At 44.8% G+C, this 14,371-nt stretch overlaps 3 protein-coding genes across 3 annotated transcripts; 2 read left to right on the top strand and 1 right to left on the bottom strand.

Moving 5' to 3' along the window:
* Positions 1 to 2,196: 2,196 nt before the first annotated feature.
* Positions 2,197 to 4,237, top strand: LOC131291459 (thioredoxin domain-containing protein 5 homolog). The gene is made up of 2 exons (XM_058320675.1): positions 2,197 to 2,564; positions 2,878 to 4,237. The coding sequence occupies exons 1-2, from the start codon at positions 2,407 to 2,409 to the stop codon at positions 3,962 to 3,964; spliced, it is 1,245 nt and encodes a 414-aa protein (XP_058176658.1). The 5' UTR covers positions 2,197 to 2,406; the 3' UTR covers positions 3,965 to 4,237.
* A 1,063-nt stretch (positions 4,238 to 5,300) lies between these two features.
* Positions 5,301 to 6,520, bottom strand: LOC131290411 (uncharacterized). The gene is made up of 4 exons (XM_058319566.1): positions 6,364 to 6,520; positions 5,938 to 6,277; positions 5,579 to 5,867; positions 5,301 to 5,516 (listed from the first exon to the last, which is right to left on the bottom strand). Exons 1-4 carry the CDS (start codon positions 6,514 to 6,516, stop codon positions 5,372 to 5,374), a joined length of 927 nt encoding a protein of 308 aa, XP_058175549.1. The 5' UTR covers positions 6,517 to 6,520; the 3' UTR covers positions 5,301 to 5,371.
* An 896-nt stretch (positions 6,521 to 7,416) lies between these two features.
* On the top strand, positions 7,417 to 9,630 carry LOC131290861 (BTB/POZ domain-containing protein 17). The gene is made up of 4 exons (XM_058320045.1): positions 7,417 to 7,611; positions 7,950 to 8,958; positions 9,035 to 9,210; positions 9,275 to 9,630. Exons 1-4 carry the CDS (start codon positions 7,528 to 7,530, stop codon positions 9,524 to 9,526), a joined length of 1,521 nt encoding a protein of 506 aa, XP_058176028.1. The 5' UTR covers positions 7,417 to 7,527; the 3' UTR covers positions 9,527 to 9,630.
* Positions 9,631 to 14,371: the final 4,741 nt, after the last annotated feature.

The raw sequence follows: 14,371 nt of genomic DNA, 5'->3' as shown, positions 1-14,371 counted from the left end.
TCTATTAAAACAGTATGTCATAAAAAGCTCGCACTCACCCCCGCAACCCCACCCTGCTTTCCTCGCCAAAGGCCCAACACGCTCATTTATCTAGTGAATAAAGTATCAAAATCTAGTGGTTATAAATAGTTGGAAAATACATAGCGACCCCGAGACAGGCGCGGACGAATTGGTGGAAAGTTGACGAAACAAACAAACAGAATTAAATAAACAAAACACCACAGTTTCTCGTGAGGCGGTGGAAAGTCGATCGCCAATCAAAGCATAGCGAAGAAGAAAAATGAAATACTGTACAGTCCACAGCCCTGCACAGCGATCCGATGGAAATAAGGAAATATAGAAAGAGGTCAAGAAAGAGAGAGAGAGAGAAAACGGAGAACCGGATCTAAAACGAGTTGGGACGAAATCGCAAACCGTAGGCACCGGAACGACAAACAGACATGGGCAAATCCGGAGGAGAAAACCCGGCAAATCAAAACCGCAGGCTGGAGTGGGTGAAGTAGTATATGTGAAAAGAAAAAATGATATGATAAGGATACCGGGCTGGGCAGGCTAATCCTGCCAAGACAAAAAGTGACTAGAACGGAGCGAAAAGGGCGTAAGTTTTGTTGAGTGTGTTTTGGGAGATGGACACTAGCATATGCTGTCGAACCTGGGGTTGGTGTTAAGCTGTCTGTAGCTGCGTGTTTTTTTGTTTGTTTTCTGGCGAGCATAACTACCAGATGTTTCGAAGGCATACACGTAGACGATTTAACACTGTTCAGAAAACGAATAAAAAGGCTAAACTATAATAATAATAATTATAACAAGAATAACTACGATAAATACAAAACAAAATTAGTGTAGCTCTATACTATATGCCCGCAGCCGCTATAGAAAGGGGTTATAAAAATGGGATGGGCACTCGGGGGTCGGTGATCCCCTCTCTTTCCCTAAATGGCGGCCCTCCTTGCACTAGAAAGTAAATGTTAAAAAAAGGTAATTACAACAAGTAAAAACCCACGTCAAACGCGCGAGCAAAACTTGCATCAAAGGCCCGTGTATGAATGATTACGAAAGCATTAGAAGGGGAGGGAAACACAACATGGAAATAAAAATAAATACATTTAATAAATTTGAAGTAATGAATATTAAAGAAGAATTATTCAATAATGAAAAGGAAAAAGAATGGAATGCCCAATACAGATAAATAATTATAATAAATTATTTAAGATATGAAAAATCTTCTATATGTAATAATTACTAAAAAATTGAAGTAAAAAAATAAATATTTCAAAAATAACTTGCAAACTGTGTCTCACAGTGCGAGTTGATAAATGTTTATGGAATAGCAATTTAACAAAACGGTAAGTAAGGGATAACTCAGATTATAAAGAAAAGACGCTGATAACTGTACAAAGAAGAGAAGGAAAAATGGGTCAAAAGAAACATTGCAACTCCTTCCTGCTCCTTGACTAAATCGATCCAAAATTTCGCTAATCTGCCAGGAGCGAAGGACCGATCAGGAGGTAACAAGATCGCATCTCGGGACCTTCGCCTTCTATTCATAAGAATTTGAAATTGTCTGCTCCAAACTCGATCCAAAATATCGCTAATCTACCAGGAGCGAAGGACCGATCAGGAGGTAACAAGAACGCATCTCGGGACCGTCATGAGAATTGAAATTTTCTGCTCCAAACGTCGTTTGAAACTCGATCGAAAGTTTCGCTAATCTACCAGGAGCGAAGAACCGATCAGGAGGTAACAGGATCGCGCTAGAGAACGTGGAACAAGATGCATCTAATCAGGGTAAGCGTTACTGACGGTACGGTAGCTTCTACATCTTGACCGTATATCGTAGAGGCTGGCAACCCGGTATCGGGAGAACCGTTATACGTTAACAACGTAGCACACTGACTTTGTGATTTGGTTTGCGTCCGTAGGACGAGTGATGGGGAAACAGGATCCATTCTGAGAACCGGTTCTTCGAATCCGAATCCCAATCCGTCATATCATGCGTTCTCATCTAGCTTGCCTATTTTTCATATCATTTGTCAAAGTAATAATTAGATAATCAATTGTTGAATTGATTCAGAGGCGATTTCAATGTCGCGTGTGGTCCTCAGGACCATCAGGAACGCTATCGCTATCCGCTCCTCCTCCGGAGCTGTTTCATTTCAATTCCCTCAGTTACCCTCCACTATGCTACACCACTGGTGGCGTTTTCATCCCACTGCCGGCTCTACAGAAATTCATTAGAGCTCTTGTGTGTCGATTTGTGCGTGACTAGTGCCATCCTCAAGTGGCCTTTTTATCTGGCTGACCGATAACCGGAAGAGCACACGAAAGGGCGTATAGTAGTCGCAAGGGTTTCATTCTTTCCATTTGTTATACGTGCAAAACCGGAACAACTAGGCACCGGACAAAATGTCCCCTAGCAAAGCAACGATGGTGACTCTGTCGCTGGCGCTTCTGGTCGCGCTAGCAAGCGGCCATTCCGACACTTCGAGCGTGCTCTTGAGGGAGGACAACTTCGAGTCGGCGTTGGCGGCGGACAACTTCTTTGTGATGTTCTACGCGCCCTGGTAAGCAGGGCGAGTTTCCCGGCGTTAATACTTCCTGTTGGTGGGGGCTCGATTGCTCGATTTTATTTTTAACCCTCCTGTCTTCATCGTTTTCTGTTCCTTCTTTTTTGTTGCCATTGGGCAGCCCAACTTGCTTCTTATCGCGACAATTGAGCGAACGTTTGTGCTTCTTTCGTTGAGGCTGGATTATGTACCTTCGCCGTGATTTGATTGTTCTGTCCTGCGAATGGCAATCTGAGATCCGTGTGTGTCACGCGGTGCTTCGAGATTTGTATTCTGACGCGTATTGACCTCTGTTTCGGCCACATTTCAGGTGTGATTACTGCAAGAAGCTTGCCCCGACCTGGGCTCAGCTGGCCGAGGGACGCAACAACGAGGCGACTGGCTTGGTGAAGGTTGGTCGCGTCGACTGCACCACCGATGGCGACCTATGCACGCAGCATGACGTGACCGGATATCCGACGCTGATGCTCTTCCGCAAGAGCGACACGAGGCAGGGCACGAAGTATCGCGGGGGCCGTAATCTGGAGCTGTTCAACGCGTTCCTCAACGAGCAGCTTGGAACCGCGTCCGGCTCTACCGGCGGCGACAGTGAGAAGGAGGAAGGTAGCGACGATGACGTACCGACACCACCGACGCCGCCCGCCTCCCCATTGCTCGAGCTGACTGAGGACACGTTCGCGAAGCACATCTCGAGTGGTAAGCACTTCGTCAAGTTCTACGCACCCTGGTGTGGCCACTGTACCAAGCTGGCACCGACGTGGGAGGAGCTGGCACGCAGCCTCGAGCACGAGCGCGACATCCAGGTGTCGAAGATCGACTGCACGCAGTACCGGCCAATCTGCACCGACTTCGAGGTGAAGGGCTACCCGACTCTGCTTTGGATCGAGGACGGCAAGAAGATCGAAAAGTACACCGGGCCGCGCTCGCACGACGACCTGAAGGCGTACGTCGCGAAGATGGCGGGTGGGCTGGCCAGTATGGCCGAGGGCGGCGAGGAAGGTGCGAAGCTCGAGGGCGCCGACAAGGAGGACAACAAGTCGGTAGTGGTGCAGCTGAGTGAGGGCGACTTCGCGCACGCGATCGCTAAGGGCGTGACAGTGGTGAAGTTCTACGCGCCCTGGTGTGGCCACTGCATGCGCCTCGCGCCTACCTGGGAGCAGCTTGCGGAGAAGATGGCGGCCCGCACCGACGTCACCATCGCCAAGGTGGACTGCACGGTCGACGGCAACAAGGAGTTGTGTGGCGACCAGGAGGTCAACGGGTACCCCACCGTCTTCCTCTACCGAGCCGGTGAAAAAGTGACCGAGTACTACGGGCCCCGCTCGCTCGACGATCTGCACGAGTTCGTTGTCCAGCATCTCGCGGCACAGGACGACGGACCGCACGACGAGCTGTAAAAGAATGGCCATCATGCGACTCGATTGCATTTAATCCTTTCCCCTCGTCCTGTTATTACTCCTCCGAGTGTCCGATACCAACGTCATAACCGGACGGGCAGCGTAGCGTAGCAGCAGCAGAAATAGCTGCAGCGGGCGCACACCGCTGCATACGTGCCGCGGGTTTTGTACTTTTCGTTTTCTATATTTGTTGTACAGGATGAATAAAATGAACAAAAGACCTTCTATTCTACTACGCGCTACGTGGCGGTGGTGCATTCTCAGACAAAAATAACAAAAGATGGTGTTTAATGTTTGTTTCCTAATGCTGAAACATCCCTGTGTAATCAGTGTTCAGGTGAGATATCGCGCCGTAATTGCTCGAGATAACAGATTGGAATATGGGAAGATATTGCGGCATCTGATTTTTACCCGATTTACCCGAGGGCTCGGTAGACTTTTCCCACAATATGAACAAATGAAATGTATGGTAGGGACCTCTCAACCTAATGTATGGGGGATGAAATCATGTAATATGATGTGTATGTTTTAACTTAGTGTGTAACTAAGTTTGACTTCATATTGATATTCAGAGCAAATGACTCGTTTTTATTAACTAGCTCAAGTTTCAACTAGCTTCGTAAAGTTAAATATTAATAGAAACTCTTTGAATTTCATACCTACTAAGAAATGCATTGCACACTGCAAAATACTTGATTTAGCTGGTCTCAATCCTTTATAGAAGCAATTTTTATAAAGCTATATTTACTTTCTAAAAGCTCCAAAAACCGTTGCGGCACTGTCTTTGGGCTATCACAAGAGTTTTATAGCTTTTAATAGTGCTAAAATAAATTTCAGTTATTATGGGGTTTATTATAAACGTTTTAACAAATTTCAAATGTTATTATGGGGTTTCGAACAGACATTCGAGTTTGCCTGCTTGTACTTACCGCTTATAGGACAAAACGTTATGCTAAATGTGATACCTCATTGGAAATAAAAGACATTAAACTTCGGGTTGATGTAATATTAGGTTTATACTAAATTTATTATACATAAATACAGGTTGTTCAAATATATACAAACACAAGATGCGTACATTAAACGCAAATTTAATAAATCTCAAAACCCGATCGTAACTGACTACACTATAGATGGGACATGTGCTTGAAATAATATAACTATTATACTGAAGAATATAACGATGTTGTGTGGTCACCATATCCCGTTGATTGAAAATAGAAACTCTGTGTATGCCAATAGTAGCCAAATTTTACGCATGATTAAACAATTTAACACTGACTATCGTTTTATAGACTTTGACCTACCGCTTTAGTTACCGCAAAAGGACTGGAAATGGTTGTAGAGTAAAATATTATGCTATACTTCGATACGTAGTGTCAACAATGGTATAGACCAAACCAGAACCTATTCATGAGTTTCTTTTGTAGTCACTTCATCATCGCTTGACATAGTTCGAATGTTCTTAGCTTCATCGTCACTTTCCTGCATTTTAAATCGTTTAGCCATCGCCATCGATTTGTTCAGCGGATTGTCCGGCAGATTGGGGAATCTAATAATATATATCAAATCAGTGAATATGTCGATGAAACTAGAAGAAGACATTGCATATACTTGATCTTGGTGCAAAGGATATCCACTCGTTGATGTTTCCATTTTTTGACCGGCCGTTTGGAGGTGGCCCACCTAGTGGATGGAGATCGTTTGATCCCTCTACCACTTGTGGAAGGGCTTTCCAGCTGCCCGGTTGACTCGACAACCAGTTGCACCGCGTTAATGAGTTTTTGTCGCTGCTCCCGTCCATCCAGAATGCGAGATATATTGAGCCCTTTTCCAGTAGGCGCACTGAGTGGAAACTTTTCATTAAATTGCTGCGCTTCGAACTTTGTTGTCTGAACGGTGGCTGCAAGAGTGCAAGTTAGAATCAATCCAACTTTGAGACGATACAGCAAAGATCGGATAATAACACTTACTCCGTTTCAATTCTGCTCCCTCGGCACGGTACTGCGCGATTTCAACATCTTTTTGAACCAACTGCTCGGTTAAGGATCGATTTTTCGCATCCAGCAGCAGGACCGCACGCCACAGGGGTAGAATAACGCACTCCGACATCTCATCGACGGATCCCGGTTTTAGCCTGAACTCCAATGTGACCGGCGTTTCGTAAACATAGTACTTGACGGCGAGAGTCCGATGATCTTCGCATGCATCTTCATCCCCAGTAGCGCTTGAATGCAACGTGTAGCTAGCTGGTTTTTTCGCCAGAAGGGTATCAATCAGGGCTTCGGTGTAGCAACAAACAGGGTCTCGCTTCTGTGGAATACAACAATGGGGAAAGGAGGTATTACAAGCGGTGACTTGCAAGCGACGGTACAACACTTCGATCGCAGGCATATTACATTTTCACGCGCTACCACCGCTTCGATGGACAGTTGTTCAATCCATAAGGATTTCATGTCGAACATGATGCACTTCAAATGAACCTGTTCACCGGGAACACGCACAATATCTACAAAATAGTGGCCGTCATCCAGTTGCACGTAATCGGCCATTTTCGCCACTGGTTCGCTAAGTACAGGCTAAAGGGCTGAAAATCCATATATAACAATGCACTGCCCGTTTGTTTAGCGAAAAAGATGATAAATTTACAAGTACTGCCTTCATTTTGTTTTGCTTGCGGTTTGACAGCTTCACGTCGAGATGAACGTTCCGTAGCAAGGTAGCTATTACAGTATATGATAACCTTGTCGTTGCAGGTGTTTATCTAGCTACACAGCAATGCATGCAGAGATTCTAACACTAAATCTAAGTAAATTTTATTTCAATTTATTTCTATTTCAAATATTGAAAGTAGAAAAGTTAAAGTAAAGGTTTGTGCTGTACCTCACACTGGTATAATGCTGTTCACACTGAGGAACTTACTCACCTTGGTTAGTTGTCAAAGTGCTTGTCAATGATAAGCAGTGTTGTAATTTTTCTGTGACGGGTTTTCGTTGTTTTTACGTGAAAGTAACATCTTTAATGGTCGACTGGCTATCATTTTCGCTATTTTAAGATAGCTCTTTTCTAAATAACTGCGTTTGTGCGAGTTCGGGATAGTAAACAAAGCTCAAAACCCATGATTGTCAAAAAGAATGTGCAACATGTCAGCCATACCTTCCGCTTACTCCTTGAGGTAAATCGCAGTGGTTTCTAAACATCCGTAAAGTAATCATAAGCAATAGACCGCGAGTGATAAATAGTTTCGCAAATTGCACGACGCAGCCTGCGTTTCGCAATACATTGCATCGACATTGAAAGGATCTAAGGAGCAAAACAACAAATCGTAAGCGATTGTAGGTTTCCTGGGGTGGTTGTTGCGATAGTACTGCTCAGTCTTCTAATAACACCCACAACGACGCAATCTCGACCTGTGTTTGCAGTACTTTGTCAACTGGACCCGATTCTGGAGCACGGATCCGGTGTAACTTTTGCGACGTCGTGTACGATCACAGCCATGGTTTACCTGGTGAAATCCATCTAAGTATCCGATCAATTCGTAGTCCAATCCGGATCACAACACCATGGACGCTGCGACGGAGGATAAGCAACAGCAGGACTGTGAAATGGTTGACGTTGAGGAAAGCAAAGATGTGGGCAGAAAAATGGTATGTACTACTGTTGTACTGTGTGTGAAATGCGGTCTAACCAGTCGCTTAAAAGAGGAGAGTAATATCCATGGAGAAATTAGGGCGTAAACTTCTGTTACGACACGGTGCCAAAAACAAAAACAAATGGATCATGGAACACTTGTTTGTACTGAGAACTGCGTCATTTGTGCTTTACTTACTAACATGTTAGCAAACACCATTGATTTTAATTATACCCTAATGAAACATGTGAAGCCTGAACTTTCAAGTACTTCGGAGTTGATAGAGAGGCTTACCCAGGACGCAGCAACCAAACAACCATAATATTGTGGACTTGAACACCGTTTTATTTGTAGGTTTATAATAAGGACAGTGTACTGCAGAAGATAGCGAACCTGTACGCGGAACGGTTGATGTCGGACGTGACACTGGTGGTCGGAAAAAATCGTTATCCGGCGCACAGGATCATCCTGTGCGCGAGCAGCGACGTCTTCCATGTGATGCTGATGAACGCTACGTGGCGCGAGTTTGGCGACGCGGTCGTGACGCTGCAGGAGGAGGAAAAGTGCCATGGTGTGTTCCCGCAGTTCCTTCGCTACATGTACGTTGGCCAGATGACGATCTCGGTCGACACAGTCGTGTACATCCTGAAGTTAGCGGACAAGTATAACATCCGCGACCTCGTACAGCTGTGCGTCGACTACATGAAGGAGCACCTGAACAAAGCGGCAGCCAACGGGTGCTTCGTCGAGTGGCTTGACCACTCGCTGCTGATCTGCCCGGAGCGAAGGGATCTGATTACGCTCCTGGAAAACTATCTCAAGTGGAACCTGGAGCTTGTCGTGGCGCATAACGGCTGGCTCGATCTGAGCCCGGGTATCATGCACTGGCTGTTGCAGCAGAACGATCTGGCAATCCGCAGCGAGTACCGGCTGTACGAGCTGGTCGAACGCTGGTTCTGGTACCAGAAGCGCAAGATCGAGAGCCGCACCGAAATGCGCGAGAGGGAGCGCGAGAACGCACTGAACAGCATCACCAGCAACGTGCTGGTGTACATCCGCTTTCCGATGATGCGGCTGATCGAGATGGCGAATGTGCTGGTCAGCCCGTCACTGCGCGAACTGAAGGAGTTCGTCGTGGCGCGCGTCGCCGACGGCATGAACTTCCACTCGGAGCGCACCGAGGTGATTGCGGCGGCCCGGCAAACCGAGTACGGCGAGCAGCAGTTCACGCCACGGCTGTACACGTGCGACCTGTGGAGCCTCGGCATTGCAGTCAACTTTTTCGACAACATGGAAAAGTACTCTAGCTTTCCATCGATGTTTTTCTCTCCAAGAAACTTCATCGACAGCGATTCGAAGGATGGTAATTCTTTTCAAAACGAGAACGAAAACGATTTATGGTTTATGTCAATCGTTTTGGGTTCCTTTTCTTCTTGCAGAGGAATGTGATGGATGGGATGTAGAGTTTTTCCCGCTCGGTGTACGCTACAAACCTGCGCAGCTGATTGGCGTCTATAGTGCCTCATCGAGCCGCGATATCCCGGAGAGTATTATCCGTACGGTCCGATTGCGAGTGACGTGCCAGGCATCGTTGATATGCGAGCGTCGATACATGGTAAAACTGGGCGGTAAGCATTTCTCCAACAACATGATGCTAATGTGTTCCTCTCGTCTTGTAGATTGGCGTTCTGATTGCCGGCATGATGAACGACCAGGAGTACGTGCACACGTGCCACGTCCGTATGGCGTACTTCTCCAACGATCAACGTGTAGTCAACATCGACAACCTGATCCCGTTCGAGGAGTTGCAGCAGGTGATGCACAGCCCGTCCCGGTACCTGGTCGGCGAGCGGCAGGACACGATCAAAATCCAGGTCGTCATCGTGCCGTTAAATCCGTTCTCAAACCTGTTCACTCCACAGCTGGAGTAGTCTAAGAATTCGAACCGGACGGGGCTTTCTCTAATGGCCATAGGCGACCGACGGCAATGTATTTACCCAACGCCAGGGTGGGACTTTGTTTTACTTCCCAAACATTGCCGTTAACACGTTAAGCGCTATGCCCAATTGCACTGCTAAGCCTACCTAACGGGCTCTGTCGGTCCGAGCAGACCGACGCCGGCTTACGGGGAAGAACACTGTCGGCCCCATGGGGCCGACGTAGCGCTTAACGTGTTAATAGACGGGCCGTAATGCGTGGGTAGGTCGTCGGCCTCGTTTAGTGAGTGGTTCTCTGTCCGCGGAGTAGGCTGTAGCTTTAGTGTAACTGTAAATACTATTGTCCCCCACTTGGCCGGTGGTGTAGGCGAGATTCCCGATTCGTTGTGCAAGAGAAGGCAGAGGGAAAACTAAAACCTAGTGAGCCTTTCAGACAGGCATGATACTGAACTTAAATATTAACCAGCTGTTGTCAGTGCGTTACAATCGGCAATGTTATGGATCTCGTCGGATCGAGAAAGAGTCGATCAGGCATTACTCAATGGCCAATCGAGACCGACCGAAGCGAGCGCATTATTTAGACACTGGAACCGATGAACTGATGCCAAAGTGATGGGACGGACAACGTACGTATTTAGGAACCTCCTGGCTGCTCGCTCTCGAAAAACATTCTTTCGAGCGACCATGGGATACAACTCCACGGTTGTTACCCTCCTCGGGGAATATCTGACGTTGGCAGTGTTCGAAATCGAGACTCATGCAAAGTGATGAGCTGCGTTCGATTATGAAGCTCACGAAATATAGAATAATATCTATACAATACAGGTCGTACATATAGCAAATCAATGGAGCTTTCAGAGTGCGAGATGAAGCTCCCGAAATTGAATTGTCCACCAGACGCGCGAAACAAACAACATTATCTATTTTTTATTATTATTATTATTTCCTTCCCACGCTGCCTTTGCGTCTGGAATCCACGAAAAGTACTTGGACGGCGTCCGCACATTCCTTTATCCCTCTACCGCGATCGGCAAAAAAAGGTACAGAATGATTTGGTATTTGGTAATGACTTGAAAAGGCTGCGTTTGATATGGATCAGTGTTATTTTTTCATTTCTATTTTTACGGTGCTGCCGTATTCTACGATGGATCCAGTGTTAGTTAGTCAGTTTTTTCCCAACTCCCGGTGTGCAATCGCAGTTCGATGCCTTTTGTTTCCGAATAAACAGAATGTTTTTTTCGCTGGTCCATGATATTAACGATGCGTGCGGTTGGTTATACTGTGAAGTCCTTGTACGAAAAGCTTACTGTATATCACATTTTGTTAGCAACACAAAAAAAAAATGATAAGTGAAATTAGCATATAAGTTAAGGCAATGCAAAACAAAAAAAACAAATAAGCAGTGTGAAAGCAATTAACTTATTCCCCGTGTCTACATTCTTGTATGAACTCTACACTTGGTGCTGAATTGCTGTGTTTAATTGATTTCTAATTGTTTTGTTCAAATAAAACATGTTGCATTAAAATAATTAATTTTATTTATGTTCCATCAAGCTTTAAATTTGATAACAATACGCTTCGTGTTGCGTTTGATATGTATAATTCATGTAAAAGAACAATTTCCAAACAACACGCATGATTTTCGCCAACGGTCAATTCAAATATGCTCGCTTAGCCAAGCTTTCGTTGTTCGAAAGTGTTTATTTTAAAATAACAGGTTCTCCCCGTAAAATAACCTTCTTTTTTTAATCTGTTCATATGGTATGTTATTAGCAATTTTACAATGCAAATAGTTAGTAGAGAAAATATTTTTTCTGATATCACTATTCTACGAAACAGAAAATTATTTAAATAGCTGTTCGAAACCGCATATAAACTAGAGTTGTGTAATTCCGATTCCGATTCATGAATCTGAATGATTCTTTGCATCGTTTTATAGATTTACGAAACTTAAAAAAAAAAATTGTGAATCCCATCAATGATTCATTAATGTTAAAAGAACACGAAAAGTAAAGACCAAAAATGGGTAGAGAGACCCCGCTCCCCTGCTTTTTTTAGTCGATTTTGAATCTACGCTACGCGAAAGAATCATCAAGATTCGTGAAAGATTCATGAAGATTTTGTAAGGTTTCGTAAGAATCAGCAACATGTGAAGATTCATGAATCCCAAAAGATTCATGAATCTTAGGTGAAAGATTCATATGAATGAATCTCGCCTAAAGATTCATAAGGCACAACACTAGTATAAGCCGTAAACATCAATTTTCGACATCATTTCAAACCGGTTGTCATTGACGGCCGGTTAGCTTGCGGTAAACAAAGAAAGCAGCACAGCACATCGGCAAAATACATTTATTCCTCGTGCAATTGAGTTGAAAATACGACGAAATTCAGTGTGTATGCTACAATAAATAGTATTTATTAGGCTACTGTGTTTGAGAGGTATGGAACACCAATGGTGGTTTCATAATTTGCACAATTGTCTGCGCTAAGCGGTTAACGCAACAAATATCAGTATGCGTCATCCTCGTGTTACGACAAGCGACAATTGGTAGGAGCTGAATTATTTGGCTCTGTTTGTTGGTTGTACAGTGTTATTAATAAGTCATACTATTTTTTAGAATTTAATATGAGGGTGGACAGTGAATAGTTTCGAAGGCCACTTCGCAAAAACAATCGTGATCCGCCAGAGTCCCCGTATCTCCCCGAGTAAAGCAGTCACCGCGCAGTATTTTCTTACCAGGTACGGGATTCAATCAATGTAGCTATAGTGTTACCAATGTTTATTATATTATGTTTAATGGCTCTGTTTTTACCTGCAGACGACCGACATCATGCAATACGCAAATGAAGACCCACGCTCGGACCGCCGCCGGGCAGTATATAAATATTTCAATAATTACGTAGTAAAGCATCCGGAAGTGATGTTAAAGTACATAGCGAACCGGACCAAATGGAATAAGCTGAACGTCATACAAATCCGCCAGCAGGTGAAGAAAGCGCTGGCTGAAGCGAAAGAAACTAATAATGCTGCCGATACCTCGACCCAGGGACAGAGTCGTGCAGCTAACATCCACACGCGGAAGGAGCAGATGTACCTCCGGTTGATCCGCACTGAAATGACACTCCTGTGGGAGGCAGATTACAACAATTGGAAGCTCAAACGAGACCTTGAGGCAAAAACTAGGCATTTGCGGGAGATGGCAGAGGCGCGAGCGATGGTCAAATTCAACGCCATGACCACTATAAGACGGCTACAAGCCGACGCAGAGTTCACTATGCTGCGGGTCAAACGAGACCTTGAGGAAAAAAATGAAGAGTTGCATGTGATGGCACGGGCGATGTTACGTGCCGCGAGGATTGTCCGACAGGTCAAACGAGACCTTGAGGCAAAAACTGGGGAGTTGCAGGCGATGGCACAGGCACGGGCGATGTTACAAGCCAACGCCGAAAGCACTATCCAACGGGTGCAAGAAGACTGTCGAAAAGCCTACTCAGAGAATCAAGAATTACGAGAAAATCTAGCTATGGCAAATGAGGAGCTGCAGATGTTGCGCATGCAAGTGAAGTGGAAAAATGATAGCACGCAGGCAAAGTAACATATCAGCAGAATATTTATCAAACGATAGTTTCTTCACGTGCCATTTTCGTACAAAGCAACTAGAGCTGCAGATGTTGCGCATGCAAGTGGAAAGATGATAGCATGCACGCAAAGTAAAACACCAGCAGAATATTTATCAAACGATAGTTTCTTCACGTGCCATTTTCGTACAAAGCAACTATAGCTGCAGATGTTGCGCATGCAAGTGGCGAAAAAGTGGAAAAATGTGAGCATGTACGCAAAGTAAAACATCAGCAGAATATTTGTCAATATTTATAAAACGATAAATTTAAGCAACTATAAGCTATAAAGTAACAACTAACCGTGTGTTAACATGAGACAATAAAACATTACTAACAACAACTGCCACGATTATTAATCGATTCTTTGTTTGTTAAACAATTCAAATATACAATAAGCGAACTACATCGGGTGTCGAACCAACGGTGTCCAAAGAGCGATACCAAGCTAAAAATAGCCTAAAATCAACGCTAGTTCAATGGCAGATAACATAGATTTTACAGAAATAAGTGTTCTTCCCGATGGAAGATCTTTCTCCCATCTCTTGATCCGATCTCCAGATGTTCGGTTCGTGCTATCAACGTACGTTGGATCGGGACGCGTGAATTTTAAGCTGCAGATGTTTTTGCGATGCAGCCTGAACTGAGCTGAGTTGGTGAAGATCATTTTCACAAAGGTTTTAAACAACAGTAGTTTCGTACAAACTGTCACCGTACATTTCTCTAACAATTCAACTAATCTTACAACATGTCAACATCACGCACTTACCAACTAGGCAGCTCGTGATATCGTCCCGTTATATTCTACTTTTTTGTCTAGGGGTGACACCAATTCTAGGACGTTTTCGAGCAGTCCTCCCTGCTTCGTCCCACCTCCCATACAAAACTGCTCGATGGTTATTTCACGTAGAACGTGTTTTGGAACGATTCGCTCGAAATCGAAGCTTGAAGTTAAGTTCCTCTATGATTGCGAGTGTCCTGGGAACGATTGAAACTTGTTTTCCGACAACCCTCTAGCGGAAAATTTTACGCCCGCGATTCCTTTTCCCTTCTCGCCGCGAGAGGACAAAAACATCGAAAAGGGAAATTCGTTCGGTTTCCGGTGGGCTTCGGGGCGCGTTTGGAATCTGTTCCGTTCGCTGCTAATCAAACGCCACCCGGCTGGCGGATGATGAATCGGCATTTTATAGCATTCGTATTTGTGGTGTGATATCGAAA

This window comes from Anopheles ziemanni, chromosome X, assembly GCF_943734765.1.
Source record: "Anopheles ziemanni chromosome X, idAnoZiCoDA_A2_x.2, whole genome shotgun sequence".
NCBI lineage: Eukaryota > Metazoa > Arthropoda > Insecta > Diptera > Culicidae > Anopheles > Anopheles ziemanni.
The sequence above is the reverse complement of the archived record's forward strand: the minus strand, read 5'-3'. Positions and strand labels throughout refer to the sequence as shown.

Bases quoted from the DNA above. Each gene is read 5' to 3' on its own strand.
- LOC131290411 (XM_058319566.1), bottom strand. From the start codon at position 6,516: ATGGCCGATTACGTGCAACTGGATGACGGCCACTATTTTGTAGATATT. The intron at 5,868-5,937 runs GTAAGTGTTATT...GCACTCTTGCAG, and splicing joins GGGAGCAGAATTGAAACGGA to CCACCGTTCAGACAACAAAG. The intron at 5,517-5,578 runs GTATATGCAATG...ATATATTATTAG, and splicing joins ATCCTTTGCACCAAGATCAA to ATTCCCCAATCTGCCGGACA.
- LOC131291459 (XM_058320675.1), top strand. From the start codon at position 2,407: ATGTCCCCTAGCAAAGCAACGATGGTGACTCTGTCGCTGGCGCTTCTG. The intron at 2,565-2,877 runs GTAAGCAGGGCG...GCCACATTTCAG, and splicing joins GTGATGTTCTACGCGCCCTG to GTGTGATTACTGCAAGAAGC.
- LOC131290861 (XM_058320045.1), top strand. From the start codon at position 7,528: ATGGACGCTGCGACGGAGGATAAGCAACAGCAGGACTGTGAAATGGTT. The intron at 7,612-7,949 runs GTATGTACTACT...TTTTATTTGTAG, and splicing joins AAGATGTGGGCAGAAAAATG to GTTTATAATAAGGACAGTGT. The intron at 9,211-9,274 runs GTAAAACTGGGC...CTCGTCTTGTAG, and splicing joins TATGCGAGCGTCGATACATG to ATTGGCGTTCTGATTGCCGG.